The sequence below is a fragment of the Necator americanus genome, chromosome II (assembly GCF_031761385.1).
Source record: "Necator americanus strain Aroian chromosome II, whole genome shotgun sequence".
Taxonomy (NCBI): domain Eukaryota; kingdom Metazoa; phylum Nematoda; class Chromadorea; order Rhabditida; family Ancylostomatidae; genus Necator; species Necator americanus.
The window spans coordinates 25,412,732-25,431,738 of record NC_087372.1 but is presented as its reverse complement, the minus strand read 5'-3'; the positions used below and the strand labels follow the sequence as shown (position 1 = coordinate 25,431,738).

The following is a 19,007-nucleotide window of genomic DNA, read 5'->3' as shown; positions in this document are numbered from 1 at the left end:
GTGGAATTAAGTCGAGTGATAAATGCAGTGAATGCAGCGGTTGCAAGGCAGCGAAATATCTCAATAAATTATCTTTGTGAGTGGAGAGGCACTTGATGTTTTAAGTACGTCAAGAACATGTCGGTCTGTAGGATTTTAAAGAACATATCCACGACAAGCCCCAGAATCAAAAGGCATCTACAGGAAGGATATCTTTATGCTTCATGAAAAACTAGAATACTTATAAACGAAATGAGACAATGTTATATTCGTAAACAGATGGTATAGTATTGGGATTAAAACATTCTGAACAACACCTGGAGAAGTAAACTACGTTGCTGAAATCTATAAAGGTTAGTATACGCTATAGAAAGCGAACGCTACGCTAGTTCTTGGGTTCGAAAGGAATATGTGTGGCAGAGAGTGGGAATGCAATCGAGCACTGTGATCGACTGTTTGGACGTCCACTATCGCATGACATTCGGATGTTGCGTGACAGCGTTAACTCTGTTCATACTCAGTAAGCGATTCAACCATCATCTTCGCGTATAAGCGAATCTTGTTTGCGAGCAAATATTAACTGCACGCAGACGCCCAAACATCGAAGCTGGAAAATGAGGTGACACAATTTTGTGCAAAATTTCTTTTGCTTTCCCCAAGCCAATAAGATATCATGTGAACACGGGAAATTGATACTAAAGAGCAATTTATTACGGATGCAAGATGCTGACTTAAAAAAAAAAAACTAGATTATCGCCTGTACAAGATTCTGTAGTAAATATAGCAACTCGCACAACATATAACTTAGCCGAGTAGTGAGATCTCAGGAACTAAAAGAGTGTTAAGTTCTAGTTTAAAAAAAACAATTACGAAAACCGCATGGTATCGTGAATGAATTGACAAACTGCCTGAAATGAGAGGAACGAGAGTCGAGACACTGGAGTGTTTGCGATAAGACATAAGTGGAATGACGTGCTTAGAAATCGGCATCAAGTTGGAACTGACGCTCGCCTTCGCTTGCCAAGACTCCAGGTCGTTGGTACTCGGAAACCTTAAGCGAAAGACTTCCAAATGGAGACGCAAACAACGCACAATTTTGCCCACCTTCTTTTCAAAGAAATTGGTTTTCCCATCTATTGAGATGTTTTCCATGAAGTCAAATGGATTCTTCGACTTGTACAACTGCAAAGGTCACAGCACTATTCAGCTGCAGAACTAGAGTAAAACTCGTAACTGAACAAGTACTAACCTTCTCACAACCTAACTCGACCAGCAAATGATCGGCGACGAATTCAATATACTGCGACATTAGACGACAATTCATTCCAATCATGTCCACTGGCAGAGACTCGGTCAAAAATTCCTAGAAGCAAAGATTTCATGTTGGGTAGATCTTCTTTTTTAGCTCCTCACTTGTGTGGAGCAAAAATTAATTTAGTAATTACTCGCATATCCAGAGGACATCGATTCAGTTTCTACCGTCTCATGACCATGTCAGCACGATGAATGTTAATACATCACGTATCACATCGACCATAAATTTCAAGAGCGAAAAGGGAGCGATAATTTATCAATCAATTATATATCACCCAGTGGATCAAAACATGAAACGCGCGGATGTCCCTTGACGAATTGAACTTCCAAATCAAATAATAATTAATTTTATCATGACTGCAAATTTTCATCTTCTATATATTACCTACTGAAAACTTGTCTCCATGTTAATAAACGATAACAAAGACAGAGTCTGTGAACAGCGTCTTCTTGGATGACTGGCGACCATATCAACTATCTCATCTTTTCTGCCAAGATTTTTGATCATTAGATCCTTCCCCGCGCGATCCACATCACTTCTCTGATATGAAGGAGGATATACTTATATGTTTCCACTCCACACAAATACTCGCAACGTTCTTCTCACTCAAACGTTCATGATCGATTTTTGCATTAAAATGTCTGGCGTTAGTCAATTCGCTGGGGATGCGCCAACGCATTCACTTCAGCACAGAATCGTCTGAATTTTATGAACACGTATCTGGCGCATATAATGACTTGTGGGGCTAGCCGATATATCAAGTCAACGTTTTTATCCTACAAGACAAGTCTGGTGCCAATTTATCCTGACTGCGTTACACCCGCTTACGACCACACTACATTGAAAACGCGCCATCTTGTCCGATCTCGCCAGTTAAGCAACGTTGGGTTTGCATCGTACTGGGGATCTTGTATGGCTCGACAGTTTCGTTCCCAAATTTCCCGTCTGAAAATGGTTTTAGGTCTCTGGTGCTATGCATATCCCATCAAACGTGTCCTCTCTCCCTGCTAAACCTCAATATCACTCTAAGTACACTACCCAAGAACTCCAAAAGCACTGACTTGACGATGACCCCACATGGAGGTAGAATTTCCCTGTGCGCCCACTTCGTCTGCAATTCCTCAAGTGAACATCCCGCACTACAGCATCAAGCGACAATTTGTTTGTAACAGAGTCTGTGATAGGCAATCTCTATCGGAATGTTGAGTTGTTTGTCCATTCGGTAAAACTGGAGATTGCACAAAGATAGAAGTAATCAGGTATAATGAGCGAAGAGCATTCTGCTGGTAAAAGGAAACACGATAACGCCATCAAGGCGCCACAAGAATGAGAAACATGATGAAAATGGGTTTGAAATAATGTGCACGCTATTGGCACACGAGAAAGAAATATCTGCTACGAAGGCTTTGAGAGCATTCTGGACTTCTGTCAGGAAACCATTCATGAATATCAGAAATGAGACCCTATCAATTACGGGTGAATTTATACCTTTTGTAATCTTCTGTGAGCTATAAGACTGTCCCACATGCAGTTCATGAGCACTATCCAGACACCAGCACTTCTGGATACTGCACTGTGCGTAGATCACAGTCGCCTTAGATGACAATCTACAAGAACACGATGGTTCACCTGAACCCGCTGCTACTGGGTGAGACTCGTCAGTTTGTTCCCTTCCGAAAGTGAAGGGTTTCGGGGCACCGGCTCCGACTATCGCATCTATGTTTCTTGCGTAATGTACTTAGAATGATATCGAGGCTTAGTAAGGAGAGAGGAAGAATTTCATGGGATATGCATAGCATCAAAGACCTCGAACCATTTCATGCCTTTGATAAAGACGAAATCGAAACGTTAGGTCAATAATAAAGTTTCACCAAAACCTCGTTGGCATAACAAGATAACATAAATACAGTTCTCCACGCAAGCTTACTTTAAAGGAATACCTATGCAACACCATGTAGTACTTTCAACGAAAAAAAAAGAACCGGAAATAGCCTGAGACGCGGCTTCTCCTGGCGTTTTATAAACAGATTAGTAATCGGGTTGATAATCCACTATTTTCAATAATTGCTACAATGTGATAGCTGTAATATTATGAATGTTCAAATGGGAAAGCAATTTGACAGTGAAGAACGATTTTTGTGTTGTCATCAGATAGCGACTAGGACAGTTTGGGTGTGCAATTTAATTACATGTGTATGAATACCTACTTAAAGGCATCACTCCACGAATCTGAGGGGTGCAGATTTCGGGTGGAGTATTCGTATACGGGATGGGAGACTATGGAGAGGGGGGTGATTCTGTCCATTTCTTCCTAATTGCCGTGAAAAACGGCCCGGAAGATGCGGCGCCGCACAAGGCTGGCGCGCTCCAGTCGAACTCCTTGTAGAAAATAATGCGCCGAAACGAATGAAGCCGTATCTTCCGGGCCGTTTTTTTTTACGGCAATTAGGAAGAAATGGACGGAATCACCCCCTATCCATGGTCTCCCATCCCGTATACGAATACTCCACCTGAAATCTGTACCACCTCAGATTCATGGAGTGATGCCTTTAACTACAGATATGAGTGAGCCTTAAAGAACTAAAACAGGACACCTAAAGGATTATAAGATACTCAAATAGTCCTAATTTACTTGACTAGTTAACAGTACAACCGCATGTATGAGTACCGAGAATATTTGACTGAACCTGTTCAATTGCTACAGCATCCTTAATGATCGAATGAATTCGTTCCTGTGAAAGCTTGTTCTTAATGTGCGAGTACATAAGGCATGCGAAGTCTCGATGAAGCCCTTCATCCCTGTAATAAGCATGCATGGCTGAACATCGACAAGTCAGTCAAGTGGTGTTGAACGGACCTAGAAATAAGCTCATTCGAGTGAGTCAAACCGGGCATGAGGCCGCGCTTCTTCAACCAAAAAATAGCGGCAAACGAGCCTGAGAAGAAGATCCCTGCAAAAAGGTTCCAATTCCTTGTAAACCCTTGAGCGAATTCGAACAGAAAACATCTTCAGAAAAAAAACAAGAATGCTCGAACTGCAAGAAAAGCCGCTTACCTTCCACTGCTGCAAAAGCAATTACACGCTCGGCAAAACATGCCTCATGGTCCGCAATCCATTTCAGCGCCCAATCGGCTTTCTTTGCGATGCATGGGAACTCAAAAATCGCGTTGAACAAGCGGTTTCTGGTAAAAAGAGAATAGATCTCCTAGTAGAACACGTAGAATTCAAAACATTCTGCCGCACTTTTCTTTCTCGTCTCTAATGTAGGTCTCGATCAGTTTACTGTACATTTCCGAATGGATGTTTTCAATTGCAATTTGAAATCCGTAGAAGAAACGGGCCTCCGGAACCTGCACTTCTTGAGAGAAACGTTCAACCTGAAGAAATTGAGTAGCACACAAGCAATACATACATGAGCATAGCAAAATAACATTTAACATCCATTCTGGATCTTTAAAAGCATAAGTAGTCAAACCAACTAGATTTTCGTTCACAATGCCATCAGAAGCAGCAAAAAATGCTAGGACTCGAGAAATAAAGAAACGTTCATTGTCATTCATTTTCTCCCAGTCAGGCATATCCTTCCCAAGATCAACCTGGAACTACATCATTGAATGAAAAACATTGCGCTGAAGGCGATTTATCGCACCTCCTCAACGGTCCAGAATGATGCAACAGCTTTCTTGTAAAATGCCCAGATATCGTGGTGCTTTAGGGGGAAGATTACGAAGCGTTGAGGATTTTCCATGAGAAGCGGCTCTTCTTGTTCACTTGGATGGACTGACATCTAAAAAAGCGACTACACTCTGCCTCGCCACCTTGAACTCCAACAAGTATTATAACCCCTGTGCCCCAACAAGTCCTATAACTGTCAGACTCTACATGAGGAAGTGAAACTTGCTATCATTTCCATATCTGACCAAATTTTCCGATAAACCTCTAGATATACCTTTGTAACTTCTTGCGGGAGCTTTTCCTCTTTACCATGGACGCCACTCTGCAACACCCAGATTTATTAAGTGACGAATATGAGTAGAGGCTTAACACTGACCACGTTTTCCTTGTTTCCCGTTCCGTTGTTAACCTGGATCTCTCCGAGAGTCATTGTTCCTCGAGGTGTTACAGTTAGTACCTAAACAGATCTTCAATCACTCCGTCAACACTGACCAGCAGCGAACGAGAACACTGTCAAGCGACTATACCCACGACAAAAATGGAAATGAGCTCACAACAATGTGACGTAGGCGGGGCAGAACATCGGCGAAATATTATTGCGAAATCTCCCCGCTCGAATTCAAATATTGCGCGCGCGTTCGCTGGTCCAGCGCCGCGGCATCGATTCGTAAAAACTACCTTATCAAATGCATCATCAACGGTGGTTTCTTCTACCGCCATAGGAGTCGCAGCGATTTACGTATGTGAATTCAGATCTTTGACCGCAGCTCTTATCAAAATTCAGAGCTTTGTCGCTGATGCAATAACATCGTAAAGGAGTTACGACTTACTTCCTGATGCAGTCGTTTTGCCTTTGAGGAGATAGTTTGCTGCAGCACACTACGTCGCTTTTGTCATCCCTATCATGATGGCTTTGATTTTCCAGGCTCTAACGAAGGCGATAACGCCGAAACGTTAGCTGTTGTTTAATAAAGAAAAATACCAATCTTGGGTACGGCTCAAGAAAATCAATTAAAATCCCTACCGTGGGCTATTTTTCGGTTGGAAACACCATTTCGGGCCTTTTCGCATATAACGCAGGAGATTCTAAGGACTCTCCTTCAGAAGGCGTTCTATGGTCACTCGATAAGTTCCTGTACTTGCTTCCCTTCATGTTCGTTTTCTGATCGAAAAATCTCGGTAACTTTTGTTCTTATCGTTGATTCTTGGGTCCTTGATTAGTCAGTAGTGGTTCTTTGATGCGTCTATCCTTCGCAAATAACATACAAACGAGCAAAACATCAACCATTTGTTAAAGAAGGAAAGATAAAAACTGAGCACATTCACTACACTCGGGTCAAAACCACTTGAACCTTGGTGCTGTTGCGTAACCGGCGCGGTGGAGATAGCATTTCCGATTGATTTCTCGCCAGTTCTACTCATCGGTGTTGTCAGAGTGGACTCAGAGATGTTCATTCCCAACCGCTCAATAATCCACTCTTCGTGCGCACCAAACTTTAGGTCGTTTTGATCCGATTGTAGAGTATTATAGAGTAGTGGCCGAAACGTCATTAACCATTGATTTCATCTAACCTGACTATTACAAGGTTGTATCCTTGTTTAGATAGTACTGTGAGAGAGAAGAATAAACTGAATTACAAAAACATTCAGTATGAGTAAAGACTAAGTAATTTTATGCTTTACAATCTTAATCAATTCAGGTGGGAAAGTGTTGCAATATCGTGGCTTGCTCTTGCTCGGTTCTGCAGGATGACAGCTATAATTTAAAGGCATCACTCCACGAATCTGAGGTGGTACGGATTTCAGGTGGAGTATTCCTATACGGGATAGTATATTATGGAGAGGTAGTGATTCGGTCCATTTCTTCCTAATTGCCGTAAAAAACGGTCCGGAAGATGCGGCGCGTGCACAAGACTGGCGCGCTCCAATCGAACTCGTTGTAGAAAATGGCGTGCCGGATCGCTCGAAGCCGTATCGTCCGGGCCGTTTCTTACGGCAATTAGGAAGAAATGGACGGAATCACCCTTCTCTCCATAATCTATGATCCCGTATACGAATACTCCACCTGAAACCACCTCAGTTTCGTGGGGTGGTGCCTTTAAACTGGCTGGCGGATGTGAGTGCAACAATCAGGATCAGGACGCTGCTGACATAGTTAATTCTTGTAGTGATCATCTCATGGGTTTGATCATGGTCTTTTGATGTGACAAGACAGAAAGTTATTGCCGGAAACACCATTACTTCACTCACTTTCCCAATTGCAGTAAACGAAATAATCGAAATACATATTTGGATTTTGGAGCTGTCTTCTCCAACGGTGTTCTTGGCAGACTCTTCCAATGACATCGAGTCGTGGTGTAGGTGGCGCAATACAGTGACGATGTCACATTTATAGGGTGGAGAGCAGCTCGCAAATAAGCAGAAGTCCCAGGTAGCGGATAGGGAGATAACCACGGACCAAAGTTTTCCACTTGCCCTAAGACTCAGGTGGATTCAGAGGAAGAGGTCCTTGCTTCCGCTGTGCCAGGATTGACTCGAAACCCCTTCATTGGTCCCGCCGAAAGCCTACAACCGGAGTCGCCTTCACTTTGTCCATCAGGGAGGATGCACCGGGCTTCCAAAAAATCTGTGGGACTGGCCACATCAGCGCTACGAAGGACGGGATTGCTTGAGTCATCTAGGCCACCGACAGGGAATGGGACTAACGTGATAATTTTTACATACAAAGGACGTGCGCTCGCATCGGAAGTGGTCATTGAAGATCAGATGGTGTGAGCAAGGAAAATTAAGTAGTAATTCATTGGACTGATGGAGACGAATGGACGCCACCCACAAAATGCCATATGTGACAGTGGAGAAGAACTGTTCCTGGGAGAATGCAACGGTAGAGAAATTGGTAGTGTCCCCGTCGTCAACACGAGTGTGACAATCAACGTGGATTCTTTCGAACAACTGGCGACCCCTGTCTGCAAATGAGAAGATGCAATTCAACGCCAGCTTTGACTATCACCATCGCATAGGTTCTCGACATCAAGTTACGATGAAAATGGAGTCGAAGCCTTTTTATATGGACGTGAAGAAGTTTTACAGAGGAGATCGTACCTTCTACAAAGTCGTCGTTGGTGATTTCAATGCCCAGAAGAAAGCTCGCGGCGACTAAGATCACCCATTCGCAATTTCAGAAGTCTCTTCTCTACGTTGATTGTGGGAATAGTTTATGCAGGATACTATAATGGAAATGATCACATCATCGTCAGTGAAAAGTTTCTGATGTCACTGCTGTATCACATTTCTATACGGGATCGTACCATCGCCTCCTTTAAATCAACAGCTAATTCGAGATCAGTGAAAGAATTGAGCAGTTTTCACTTCAGGGACTGCCGGCAGAGCCCAAAACAAGTGGTAGGCTGATGAAGCGAGGCCTGTGGAATAGAGTGGATAAGGCACGACCACATACCACTTCCCCCTCTCGCCGCCAACTTGGGGCTCTGAGTTGAGAGATGGTGCACCATTCATCCTGTTCTGCAGACCTCTCCCCATCCGACAACCACTTGTCCCGAAGTTTTAACCATTCTCAGATGCACAAATTGTCCATTGGTATTATCATCTAGCGACAGTGGTCACTTATCGTGACCTCACTGCAACTCAAGTAGTTTGTGGGCGTGGCCCGCTTATTATAGCCGTTGCTTGGTGTGCTCTAACATCTACGCCTTGGTTGGTACGGCGCCGTCGTCTCTACTCTATAGTAAATATATTCCACTGCGCCACCGACGGTCTGTTCAATTGGGATACTAAAACCCTAAACCTCTAGTCACCCGCTCTAGTCTTGTGCACCGGCTAAAACAAACCAATACTCCAGCGTCAAAGAGTGATATCTCTGAGGCCAGGCAAAGAGACTCGCTCATTAATAAAGAGCACAAGGGTCAAAGGCGTAGAATCAATTGATCCATCTCAATTTTGGGAACGCTCCCGTACAAAGTACCTGGAGCTAAATCTCTGAAATAAATCAGAGTAACTCACCTCAGTTGTGAGTAATTTTCTTCCGTACACAGCATCTGGAGCTAAATCTCTGACTAATCACAGCAGAGGTAATTTTGGAAAGTCTAGTCAACAAAAAAGATATGGCTCTTCATTTCCACAAAATACCAATCGTGTTGAGCGCACCAACGCTCAAAAATCTTGTCTCCAGATACAAGGAGTCCACAACAAAAGCAGACTATCGTACTGCAAACGAATAAAATTACGACAAATGTAGGTCAGGAATTACCCTCGCACAAAGCGGTATTAGACAGGCCAGAGAAGGCAGAGAAAATCTGCAAAGATTATGCAATGAAATAAGAAACGAGTATCATGCTATGTAATAACGCGCTTATTCCGTGTGTGTGTGTGTGTGTGTGTGTGTGTGTGTGTGTGTGTGTGTGTGTGTGTGTGTGTGTGTGTGTGTGTGTGTGTGTGTGTATGTATGTATGTGTGTGTGTGTGTGTGTGTTTTTGTCTCTGTGTCACGAAAGTACTCCATAATGATGCAAAACTCTTTACCGGTGAGGTGCTGAACTATCGACGTGCACCTGATAGGCAAACACTCTATCTTTTCACCATCGCCCAAAGCTATGTAGTCATCTATGTTGGCTTTGATAAGGCAAGTTAGTTTCTCTCATATGTTAGTGAGGGTAAATAAACTTTTATGTTAATGTATGCTCCCAAATTTGCAAACTGTCATGCTGTATAATAACGGGCTTATTCTGTCACGTGTGTACGTCTGTGTATGTGTGTGTCTCAGTCAAGAAATTCCAAAAAGAGAGGGAGAGGGATACTATGGCGTCGGTTTGGTGCGCTAGAGCCTCAACGCGGTAAAATTGGGTGAGACGGGTCCTATTGCGTCGAATTTGTGCCCCGGAGTCGGATAGCTGTAAAATGGGGTGAGACTGGTCCCACGGGGTCGAAATGATGCGCCGGTGCCATAAAGCTATAGAGAGGGAAGAGACGGGTTTCACTGCGTCGGATTGGTGCGCGAGATCCACAACGCGGTAGAATGGGTTTCTGTGGTTCCTTCGCATATGTATTTCCCAACATATCTCCTCATGCTGGGAGAAACCATAAAATCTTTCATCTATGCTTAAATTTTCGGGTAAAAAAATTTGAAGAAAGCGTTGCTAGAAAACAGCAATTATAATTTTTCAAAAAAAGTCGCTACTGTCATTTCTGTTATTTCTTATTGATCGGTGAAGGCGAGCGAAACAAACACCAAGACAAGCCTGAAGTCCGGCTTTGGCCGGACGTTCAGGCTGGTAAAGTATAAAGGATAAAAATTCTGGCGTTAATCAACCCGCTTGGGATGCGCCCCCACGTTCGCTTCAATTCTGAATCGTTTGAGGTTCACGAACGTGTAACTTGCCTATACAATGACTTGCGGTGGTTAGCCGATGGATCAATTCAGTGTTTTTATCCTCCCAGACAAGTATGGTACCAATTTATCGACCCCGGAGGGATGATGGACATGGTGAGTACTAGGGCAGATTCGAACCTCCGATCGATCGTGCTTCCTGCACGATCGATCGGAGGTTCGAATCATATAATATAATGAAATAAGAGACGAGCATAGAAATTGCAAAAATGAATCCGAGAAGAAAGATTTAATGCTCGAAATAGAGCGAATTGAGGATGAATCTTGGTTGCAAAAAGCGATTGCAGGGGCGAATGGCCTTATATTTATGCTAACTGCTCGATTAGACGAAAGCAGATACATTTTGGACAAAATGTTGTAAAACTACTCTCTGTACTGGGGGTGAAAACCGAAATTCACATGAGGTAGAAAACCAAATCACACAAAATGATGACGGCAAACAAAATAACAACCATAATGAGAGTGAACCGAGCACTTCAATCAGGGTCGCAAAATTCAGTCGATTCGGAACAGAATCAAACAGAAAATTTCTGTTATCGATCAATTAATTCTCCCCAAGCATCTCTACCGAAATTTCACGAAGATGCTGAAGAGTTCGGCGAAAACTGAACGATTTTCGAGACAATAGTTCACGAAAGGAAAGAGCTAGATGGTATAGAAAAAAATACGGCTACTCAAAGAAAGCTTGAGAGGCAGAGCTCAGACTGCCATAGAAGGCATAAAACTAATTCCAGAAAACTACAACTGGATCATAAAAACATTGCAGGAAACATACCACAAATAAGTCTCAAATAAGCCAAAAACTTGTTAATATGAGACCAGCAAACAACTCCGTAGATAGTTGTTCAGCTGTTTTTGATCAAATTCAAGTCTTGGTCAACCAAATGATATCGACAGGATATGATGTGCGAAATACCTCTGACCCTGGGGCCGCGTATACGAGTCTGATTGCCACCTGCACGTGGTGGCCCTGCGTTTAACTAAACGTAATCAGGCGTTCGAGTGTACGCATTGGGAACGTACGAGCTATATAACCCGCACTGTTACATGGCGAAAGATTCCTATACATTGCAAAAAGGTGTTGTCGTTGTTGGTTGCTGTTCGAGTCCCATCTTCGCATTTGCGTCGATTCCGAAAATGACCACCTGCTGGCTTGGTGTTCTAGACCTCAACGCATTGAGTTCGTCGTGGAAGGCTTAAACAGATGCCAGCTTGGAATCCAAAGGAATGTAAATGGAATGTTGATGGAAATTCGTTCAGCATTTTTCGTCCTCCAGACCTGCCAAGGCGGGGGAAAAGGCGTGGGAGGACAAGAACCCGCGGAAACCCTATGCTTTACTGAAATAGTATAGCGGCAAAATGAAAAGATGTTCTCCTGTCCTCAACACTGCCAAAGGAGTAGCTGTCGGTGTGGCTACCCTTCCAATTTGGAGGGACCACATCAAGACCTTGCTGAACTGGGACACGCCGTCAGCTCCTGAACTCGAGCACGTTCATAGGCCGACATATGCCCTTGGCGAGGAGCTACCGACCGAGCCGGAGGTTCTAGTCTGTATCCAAAAAATGAAGAATGGAAGATCTGGTGGGGACGACGGGATTAGCGTAGAAATGCTGAAACATCACCCTCCGTCTGGGATTCGTGAGATGACAAAGATCATCCGTTCAATATGGGCTGACGAAAGGATGCCTGATTCGTGGAGACACGCTATCATAATTCCCCTCCACAAGAAGTTATCCGTCACGGATCCTAGAGACCGACTCATTAAACATCGCGAAGAAACAACGCGCGACGAGCAAGCTGGCTTTCGTTCTGGCCGATCTACGATTGATCAGGCGTTCATCGTCAGGAGAGTGATCGAAGTGATGGCAGCGGTACTCGAAGCCACTGCAATTAGTGTTTCTGGACTTTGAGGCTACGTTCGACTCTCCTTACTGAGGCCGTCTTCTCAACGCGCTCCGCGCCGATGGAGTACCAGGAAAGTTCGTTCGCTTGCTTGATGACATGAATCAGCGAAGAACTGCTGCAGTTCCAACACCAGCCGGATGTACAACACCACTTGAGGTGGAACAAGACAAAGGGCAGTGGCAGGACCCATCCTGTTCAATTTCGCCATCGACGACATTATGCGAAGAACAATAGATCAGTGTCCTGCCGATATCATTCTAGCACCATCAGGACACTCTTTGACCGATCTCGAGTACGCTGACGATGCTGTTATATTTGCGGAAAGCAGTACGAAACTTCAACATGTTGTCAACCTTGTGTCGAAGCTGGCTGCACCCTATGGACTACGTCTACGCCCTGATAAATGCAAGCAGATGTGGATCTCTTCGAGACCTCGAACGGGAATTAGCGTGGACGGACAACCGATAGAACTCGTCGATGAGTTCTGTTACCTGGGCTGTACGCTGAAGAACAACAGCAGCTACGAGAGAGATGTTCAGCAAAGATGCGCTAAGACCACTTCTTCATTTAACTCCTTAACAAAATGCCTGTGACTCGACTCGACTCCCATTACCAACGAAGTCAAGCTGCGAGTCTACCTATCCGCAATTCGCTCCATCATTATGCACGGATCGGAGACTTGGGCAGCACCATCTACGGTGATAGAAAGGCTTGATTGCACGGAACGAAGGCTGCTTAGATGGCTACCTGGTTCTTTTTGGCCTAGGATATGCCACTATGAAAATCTTTACGCAGAAATTGATGTGGTATACCGGTGGATGACACGTGGAAGATATCAACATCTTGCACCGCCATCGAAACTGGCTATAGTAAATCGTCTTCTCTTCTTCGGTAATATATTAAGGAGACCGGCAGTATTAAACTTATATTAAGGAGGCTTCCTCAACTAGTTCTGAGTTTGCTGGGTTCGAACTGAAAGAAGCCACCTGGCCTGAAGACCTGAAGTTCTGGACTGAGGTGGTGAAAGAGGACCTGAGAACAAGCGGCGTGGATAGGCAGTTCAGGCGAGACGTAAGGTTTCGCAGAATATGGAATCGCGACGAATGGATTGATTCTGTGCAAGCTCTCGCAGAAGATCGAGAAGGTTGGGCAGAGCTGTGTTCAAGGACGGCACATCTCGGCGAAGATGCGGGTAATAGCGTCAGGGATGAGATCAGCCCGCCAATTAAGTAAGTAAGTCACCTCTGACTCAACATGGTGCAAAACCATCATAGCTAAATTCCTACAGGACATCATAAAACCTGTTCTGATATCTGGCCAAACACTCGAGCGACAAACAGTCGAAGACGTTCTGGCGCATATTGAGAAAGAAGTTGCCGCAAAAGGTTATGACGAAAACAGATTGGGTCACTCAATGAACAATAAAGTGAGTACTTCAAAAGTGAATTAAGAAGAGAAGAGTCGGCCCAAAATAATAAAAGATAACAGATTCTGGAAATGCTGTTCACCTAACCATAGCAGCTTTGATTGTCTGAAACCAGACTCCTTCCAGAGCGGACAAAAGCATCATCGTAATTTATGCTTTAAAGAGGAAACAAAGCAACGAAGAAAACAGATGCCAGCTTGGAATCCAAAGGAACGTAAATGGTCAGAATAACACAAGACCGACATACGCACCGAATCGCGACCGGAAAAATCCGCCAAATCACAACGACAGAAGAAAAGTAACGTCGAAGAATAGTAACACGGCACACTGAAAAATTACTCTCGGACACACAACCAACAAATAACGGAACCCAGGTAGCGAAGGGGACATTTGGAATTGCAATAGAAAGAATTTGAGAAAGTGCTTTGCTTGAGTTCTCCGATCTGGAGCACAGAAAACGGTGATTGTAGGATCACTAGCCGAACGTTTTGGTCCACCTCGAGAAAGAACTGAAATCTGCACAATGTTCAGAATAGGTGGACATATTGAGTGGTTCAAATGTCAAATAGTACATATGAGAATTGGCACGGCCTACGGTGATGTGATTAACATGAAAATACAGACTAAATCTGTGATGACAGACGGGTTTCCAAGTGTGAACCTGAGCGCAGTCGACATCGAATTTCTCAAAGAAAATAACATTTGCCTGGCAAACACAAAGCTTAGAGGAGATCACCAAACCCCACATATTTTAGTGGGGTTGGAATACTATCATGATCTAGTAACTCCTTCTAACATGGAATTTCTAACATGGTGAAGACTCTCAGTGGTCTACATACATAACCGTATTTGGACCTGTAATTTACAGAAAAGGAGCTGTTGGTGCAAAGAGCAAAGAAGATAATCTGTGCTACGGACTCACTGCTGTACATGAGAACAGCGAACAAGAGATTTTGAAAAAAAAATGTTCGAACTCGAAGGTCTTGGTATATCAGCACAAAAATGTCAAAAAGACGACATAATCCACAAATACCTTGACGAATATTCAAAGAGAATTTCGTTCGAACAAGGACGCATAATTGCTCCATTTCCTTTGAAAGAAAACATTCCTGAACTTGAGAATAACTACGCTGTAGTTATTCGCCGCCTGGAGTCATTGCAAAAGATGCTCCAGCAAAACCACTTACAACGTGAATGGTACAACAAAATCCTCAAAAATTACGAGGAAGCCGAAGTTATCGAGCATTTCGAAAACGCTGAAGCTAGCGCTGTAGGAGTCTACTACATGCCGCATTCAGCCGTTTGGAAAGCAAACAAGAAAACGCCTTGGAGAATAGTTTTTGATGCTTCCTCAAAACGAAAGGGAAAGCTATCGTTAAATGACGTGATCCACAAAGGAGAGTCATTCATTAACAAAATTCACGAAATTTTGTTAGCATAAAGATGCAATAAAGTCATTCTGATTTGCGACATTGAAGCCGCCTTTACTCAAACCCACTTAGTCCCCTTCAGACAGATTGTGCAGATTTTCGTGGCTGAACAACATGAACCTACCACCGATCAGAGATAACCTGGCATATTTCAGGTTTAAAAGACTCCCTTTCGGAGTAACAGCATCTCCAAGCATTCTCAAAATGTGCTTGACGTCATTCTTGAACAGCCAAAACATGGATCTCGCCGCTAAAATTGCCAAGAACCTATACGTAGATAATATCATGATGACTGTCGACACTGTAGAGGAAGCCCTACAAAAGTATCGAAAATTTAAGATACTATTCGCGAAAGTCGGTATGAATTTGAGGGGATACATATCAAATTCAAATGGGGTCAACTCTCAAATACCGATTCGTGATAGAATGGAAAATGGTACTTTAAAATTTCTGGGTGTCGACTACAATGCAATCCGAGATAATTTCAAAGTTATGACACATTTCCGACCAGTGAGTCAACTGACAAAAAAAGGAAATCGTGAGTCAAATAAACTCGGTTTATGATCCTACCGGGCTCGCTGGACCTCTACTTGTCAAACTTAAAGCAATGATGAGAGAAGTGTTTGAACACAAAGATCTATTAGGGTGTTCGGAAAGTATCTGCCGAAAATTTCGCAGTAGCGCAGATTTTTCGAGATGTTCTGGAAGCTCCCGTTTTAAATATATTATATAAGGACACTACCGCTTGTATACACACAACATATCTGGCTCCCTCTTCCTTGCCCATTTCATCCTATAATGCCGAACATTCCACCATTATTCGACACGTACTCCTTTACGAGTTCGAATCTGGCCACTCCGCTGCTGAAGCCCATCGAAACTTAAGTCAAGTATTCAGCACTGAAGCCCCTTCTGAGCGGTCTGTGCGCGCCTGGTTCCAGCGCTTCAAAGGCGGAAACAAGAAACACGAAGATGAGCGCCTCGCTCTGGTCGACCGACTGCAATATCGTTCGACGAACTGGAGAATCTGGCGAAGCAGCATCCATATGAAGGTGTGCGGTATTTTGCTGCCAGTCTTGGCTGTTCCACCGTGAGCAATAGACTGCGGTCTCTCGGGATGGTGAAAAAGCTCGGTCAGTGGCTCCCACATGCATTAAGCGACGGCAACCGCCAAAGATGCGTGGACATCTGCACTCAGCTGCTCTCCAAAAGCCACAGATTCGACTGGCTGGACACCATTGTCACTAGAGATGAAAAATGGATCCTCTATGGCACCCATACCCACAAACATGCGTGGTGCGCTGGCGATGAAATGCCGGATCCTTTCGTGAAAGGTGAAATCCATGAGATGAAGGTCATGCTGAGCGTCTGGTGGGGAGTTCATGGAATCTACCGTTTCGAACTGCTGCCGGACAATACGACAGTTACTGCCTAGGTCTACTGCGCTCAACTGAAAAGACTGGCAGACAAGATCCGCAAGGTGCACCCGAAGCTCGACAACGTTCGCCTGCTGCACGATAACGCGCGCCCTCGCATCGCGAAGAAGACTTTCCAGAAAATTCTGAGGCTCGGATGGGAAGTTCTACAACACCCACCGTACAGCCCGGACCTAATCGATGCCACCACAGAAGTGGCCAGCACAAAAGAGGTATAAACGTCATTGCTAAAAATAAGAAAAGAAAAAGACTCAGAATGATCTTATGAATTTGACGCGATTCTTCACACTCAACAAAGCCTTGCGAACTACGGTAGCAGTTGGAAAAGTTCACATGCAGTGGTCATTATCTTAAAAAAAAGTAGATCTACTGGTATAAGTCTCAGAAAAATCATTTTGATTCTGGTAGCGAAATAACATAATCAGATATGGAACTCGCCGAAGAAATTCTGATAACCACCGAACAAAGTCATTATAAGTCATTATACACTCGAGGATCTTACGAAGCAATTTCGTGACAAGAAAGTAATCTAAGACCAGAAAGGGATAATTCGTCATGAATCACGTTTACAAAGCACGTATCTTCCCTGGAATACAGAATCACCTATCTTCATCCCCAAAGACTGCATTGTTAAAGCTACGAATGTTACCGGATGCTACAGTTGTCCAAAAGGTGCGGTACTAACGTTAACCTGCGAATCTCCAAAGCAAATGTGGTAGTAAACATAAGAAATTTGTGCTGGCAAGTAACCTGTACTACCATACACAGCTGCAAAACTCCTCGATCTTCGCACAACAGTCTCATACAATTAGCGTGGCCCACCGGTAGTTCGCGTACATAGGCATACCGGACACGGGCCCTCAAGTCTACTCAAAACTTTCACAAGCCACTGAAAGCTAGCTGTGGCTGTGCTATGTCTGCTCTACCACTCTTGCCCTTGATAGGTGCGAACCTTGTATTTCATAGTGCTGCACACGGTACGAGTTTGATCTCGTGTTTCAATACGAGAAAATGTACAAAGTTAATGTCAGTTCATTATCTGTTGTATACACATGTTATCAATTATGCTCATACGCATAAAAGTGTATTATCCCGGTCGGCTCGCTCAAAGATATCATAGTCTTGGACAAAGTACTCCAATTACAACGATTTACCTTCTCGAGTGCCCGCAGTCAATTACAACTTTTTTATCATGCACTCAAAAGCACTTTGGCGCATCATCAAGAGCACTGGAAGTTACATCTAGACTCGTTGAGGGGGAGTTTAAGATGCGGACCACCTGAACACGTATAAGTAGTAGTGGAAAGCATCAAAGAAACACAAAATCATGTTTTCTTCCGCTGATGCTATGCTCTGGACCATCTGGACAGGTGCGACATCGCTACACTACTACCATCTGCTCCCCCCCCCCCCCCCCCCCCTGGGCAGTCTTGAAGAACCTTGCCAAACGGTCTTGGAAAGGACTGCTCCTATGTCCAGCCAGTCCAGAATCGTACAATCATCACACCGGGAGATGTCCACGGTTCCTGGATTCAGTCTCCAAAACAGCACAGGCAACAAAGCTGAATCTGTGCCTCCTCCGCTTGAAAACGGCACATGGGGACGCATGTGGACTCAAGAGTGGAGTCCTGTTTTGCTCCTCTAGAAGATCGCAGCCGCCCAGGAAGAGGCCATAAAAGAAGTAACCACAAGCTCAATGTCACCAACTCTTCAACAACCTCGCCGCCAACACTCGCCAACAACGCCATCAGCGCCCTCGACGCCAACCAACTACCAACCTACGCCACCACCCAGACAACGCCGTGCAACGGCAACATCAACAATCGCACAGTGAACCTCGGTATCATGCCACCAAAGGAAGAAAAGAAAGGCCAAAGCACAAAGATAAAATATTATTCATTATTAAATTGTTTGTATGTATAATATCGCCTTTTATGATTATTTCCTGTCTCTCCTAGCCGCGCAGTATCATCTAGCTATGATGGCCACTTGTCGTGCTCTCACTGCAATTCAAGTAGTTTATGGGTGTGGCCCGCTTATTCTAGCTATTGCTTGGTCTGCGCTAACACATTTTCGCCTTGATTGGTACGGTGCGGTCGTTTCTACTCTATAATAAATATATTCCACTGAGCCACCGACTTGGTCTGTTCAATTGGGGTACTAAAATCCTAAGTCTCTAGTCGCCCACTCCATAGGTATGTGTATGTGTATGTGTATGTGTATGATGATCATCCGACTCTGTGCTCGCATAATCAACACCACTGTTCTTCGTGCTTTGCAAACCTGGACTCTTCGCAAGCAAGAGGAAAATTCGGACAGCGCTATAGAACGCTTAGCTGAAAGGGGAACACGTGAAAAATGTGGTTGGGGGCGAGATACTCAGCCATGGTCTTGTTTCTGAAAGCTCTACCTCCAATTTTTGCCTTTGTAATTTTA

General features: G+C 44.1%; 5 protein-coding genes across 8 annotated transcripts; 4 read left to right on the top strand and 1 right to left on the bottom strand.

Moving 5' to 3' along the window:
• Window positions 1–955: 955 nt before the first annotated feature.
• On the bottom strand, window positions 956–5,690 carry RB195_019435 (uncharacterized protein; the record flags this gene model as incomplete). 2 transcript variants are annotated; one of them, XM_064187273.1, is made up of 12 exons in its annotated part: window positions 956–1,030; window positions 1,084–1,161; window positions 1,229–1,342; window positions 3,982–4,093; window positions 4,152–4,245; window positions 4,350–4,477; window positions 4,539–4,672; window positions 4,775–4,891; window positions 4,945–5,082; window positions 5,245–5,292; window positions 5,347–5,427; window positions 5,649–5,690. In XM_064187273.1, the coding sequence occupies 12 exons, from the start codon at window positions 5,688–5,690 to the stop codon at window positions 956–958; spliced, it is 1,161 nt and encodes a 386-aa protein (XP_064043154.1). The 2 variants fall into 2 exon arrangements, with proteins under 2 accessions (XP_064043154.1, XP_064043155.1); XM_064187274.1 differs by lacking the exon at window positions 5,649–5,690 and having other exon boundaries at window positions 5,347–5,400.
• A 6,042-nt stretch (window positions 5,691–11,732) lies between these two features.
• On the top strand, window positions 11,733–12,284 carry RB195_019434 (uncharacterized protein; the record flags this gene model as incomplete). The annotated part of the gene is made up of 1 exon (XM_064187272.1): window positions 11,733–12,284. The coding sequence occupies one exon, from the start codon at window positions 11,733–11,735 to the stop codon at window positions 12,282–12,284; it is 552 nt and encodes a 183-aa protein (XP_064043153.1).
• Window positions 12,285–12,497: 213 nt separating this feature from the next.
• On the top strand, window positions 12,498–12,872 carry RB195_019433 (uncharacterized protein; the record flags this gene model as incomplete). The annotated part of the gene is made up of 1 exon (XM_064187271.1): window positions 12,498–12,872. One exon carries the CDS (start codon window positions 12,498–12,500, stop codon window positions 12,870–12,872), a length of 375 nt encoding a protein of 124 aa, XP_064043152.1.
• A 69-nt stretch (window positions 12,873–12,941) lies between these two features.
• On the top strand, window positions 12,942–18,405 carry RB195_019431 (uncharacterized protein; the record flags this gene model as incomplete). Of its 3 annotated transcripts, none has more annotated exons than XM_064187268.1 (5): window positions 12,942–13,148; window positions 13,213–13,508; window positions 15,291–15,645; window positions 16,571–16,783; window positions 18,217–18,405. In XM_064187268.1, 5 exons carry the CDS (start codon window positions 12,942–12,944, stop codon window positions 18,403–18,405), a joined length of 1,260 nt encoding a protein of 419 aa, XP_064043148.1. The 3 variants fall into 3 exon arrangements, with proteins under 3 accessions (XP_064043148.1, XP_064043151.1, XP_064043149.1); XM_064187267.1 differs by lacking the exon at window positions 18,217–18,405 and adding an exon at window positions 16,294–16,431 and having other exon boundaries at window positions 13,098–13,148; window positions 15,291–15,493; window positions 16,490–16,656; XM_064187269.1 differs by lacking the exons at window positions 15,291–15,645; window positions 16,571–16,783; window positions 18,217–18,405 and having other exon boundaries at window positions 13,213–13,512.
• On the top strand, window positions 14,670–15,146 carry RB195_019432 (uncharacterized protein; the record flags this gene model as incomplete). The annotated part of the gene is made up of 1 exon (XM_064187270.1): window positions 14,670–15,146. One exon carries the CDS (start codon window positions 14,670–14,672, stop codon window positions 15,144–15,146), a length of 477 nt encoding a protein of 158 aa, XP_064043150.1.
• Window positions 18,406–19,007: the final 602 nt, after the last annotated feature.